Source organism: Triticum urartu, chromosome 5 (assembly GCF_003073215.2).
Source record: "Triticum urartu cultivar G1812 chromosome 5, Tu2.1, whole genome shotgun sequence".
In the NCBI taxonomy this organism is placed as follows: domain Eukaryota; kingdom Viridiplantae; phylum Streptophyta; class Magnoliopsida; order Poales; family Poaceae; genus Triticum; species Triticum urartu.
The window spans coordinates 613,278,938-613,280,293 of record NC_053026.1 but is presented as its reverse complement, the minus strand read 5'-3'; the positions used below and the strand labels follow the sequence as shown (position 1 = coordinate 613,280,293).

The 1,356-nt window shown below is 59.5% G+C and overlaps 1 protein-coding gene across 1 annotated transcript; it reads right to left on the bottom strand.

Moving 5' to 3' along the window:
* On the bottom strand, positions 1-1,096 carry LOC125506303 (phosphatidylglycerophosphate phosphatase PTPMT2-like). Its single transcript, XM_048671154.1, has one exon. It carries the CDS (start codon positions 865-867, stop codon positions 16-18), a length of 852 nt encoding a protein of 283 aa, XP_048527111.1. The 5' UTR covers positions 868-1,096; the 3' UTR covers positions 1-15.
* Positions 1,097-1,356: the final 260 nt, after the last annotated feature.

Here is a 1,356-nt window from a genome sequence, read left to right as displayed (position 1 = left end):
TTGGAGCGGTTGGCTTCACTCCGAGCCACCGGCCGGCCGCCGGTAGAAGTCCTCGAAGTCCTGGACCGCCTGCCACTGCGCCGGAGCCAGCGACATCCTGGGCCGGCACCACCGCACGTGATCGTACGCCTCCTTCGCCGTCATCCCCTTGTACCGCACCAGGTAGCACATAACCACCGTGGCGCTGCGCGCGCGCCCGGCCTTGCAGTGCACGTACGTCTTTCTCCCTCGCTCCCCGCTGCTGTGGATGAACGCCGCGGCACGGCAGAGGTCGTCCTTGGACGGCGCGTAGAGGTAGTCCGTGGTTGGCAGCACCAGGTTCTCCATCTTGTGTTTAATGTACAGCGACTTGGGCACCAGCCGCTCGTAGGGCTCGGTGAGGGTCACCACGTCGCGGACGCCCAGGTCGTGCAGGCGCGGCACGTCGCTCGGGAACGGGACGGCGCCGAGGTAGACGTGGGTGCCTTCGATGAGGTTCCACCAGTGGAATTCGGACGAGAGGCGGTACCGGGCCAGGCTGTAGGCGAGCGTCGGGTAGAAGAGCGCCCGCGCGCCCACGCCCACCGCCGCGTGCTTCGCCGCGTCTAGAGTCGTCGCCGACGATGACGACGGCTCCTCCGAGGCTTTACCCCGAGCCGGCCGGCCGGCCACCAGCTTGTAGGCCATCTTCGGGTAGAAGAGCACCCGCGCGCCCACTCCCACCGCCGCCCGCTTCGCCGCGTCCAGAGCCGTCGCCGATGATGACTCTGCCGAGGCTTCCTCGTCCGCGAACATGGTGCTGCCGTCCTTGTCCTCGTCGACGTCGTGCCCGTGAAAGAACTGCAGCTCCACGCCGTCGGTGCCGAACGTGTGCTCGTCGGAGCGCATCTCTGGTCGTGAGGAAGTGTGTTCGTCGAAGTCGATGTCTCGATGCAATCCGCTGCGGTCGATCGGAACCCTCGGAAAATCTGCTCGACGGGATCTAATTGTTAGACAATATAAGGCAAGCACTAGCTTGTATCCCGTTTAATCTCCGAGACCTGCTCCTGTACTTCATCTCCTCTGTCGTATCCGTAATGGACTTGTATCAAGAGATCTGTCCCAACGTGTAAACCATGGCAAGTTTCTTTTTTTGATACAGTTCGCCACACACATACACTCATCCATACGACACACACGCACATCTTATCCTATGAACATCTTTAAAAAATTGAGCTGTCACAATATTTTAACATTGACAAAGTCGCCACATGTCCTTCACAGGGGATGGAATTTTCCATAAACTTAACCTGGATCAGCGTGATCCGGTTCACAAAGCTTTACAACCCAATCTGGCCAGAACTCAACAAGACTGTAGTCTTAACCTAACGTGGCCAA

Coding starts and splice junctions, on each gene's coding strand:
- LOC125506303 (XM_048671154.1), bottom strand. CDS start 867: ATGCGCTCCGACGAGCACACGTTCGGCACCGACGGCGTGGAGCTGCAG.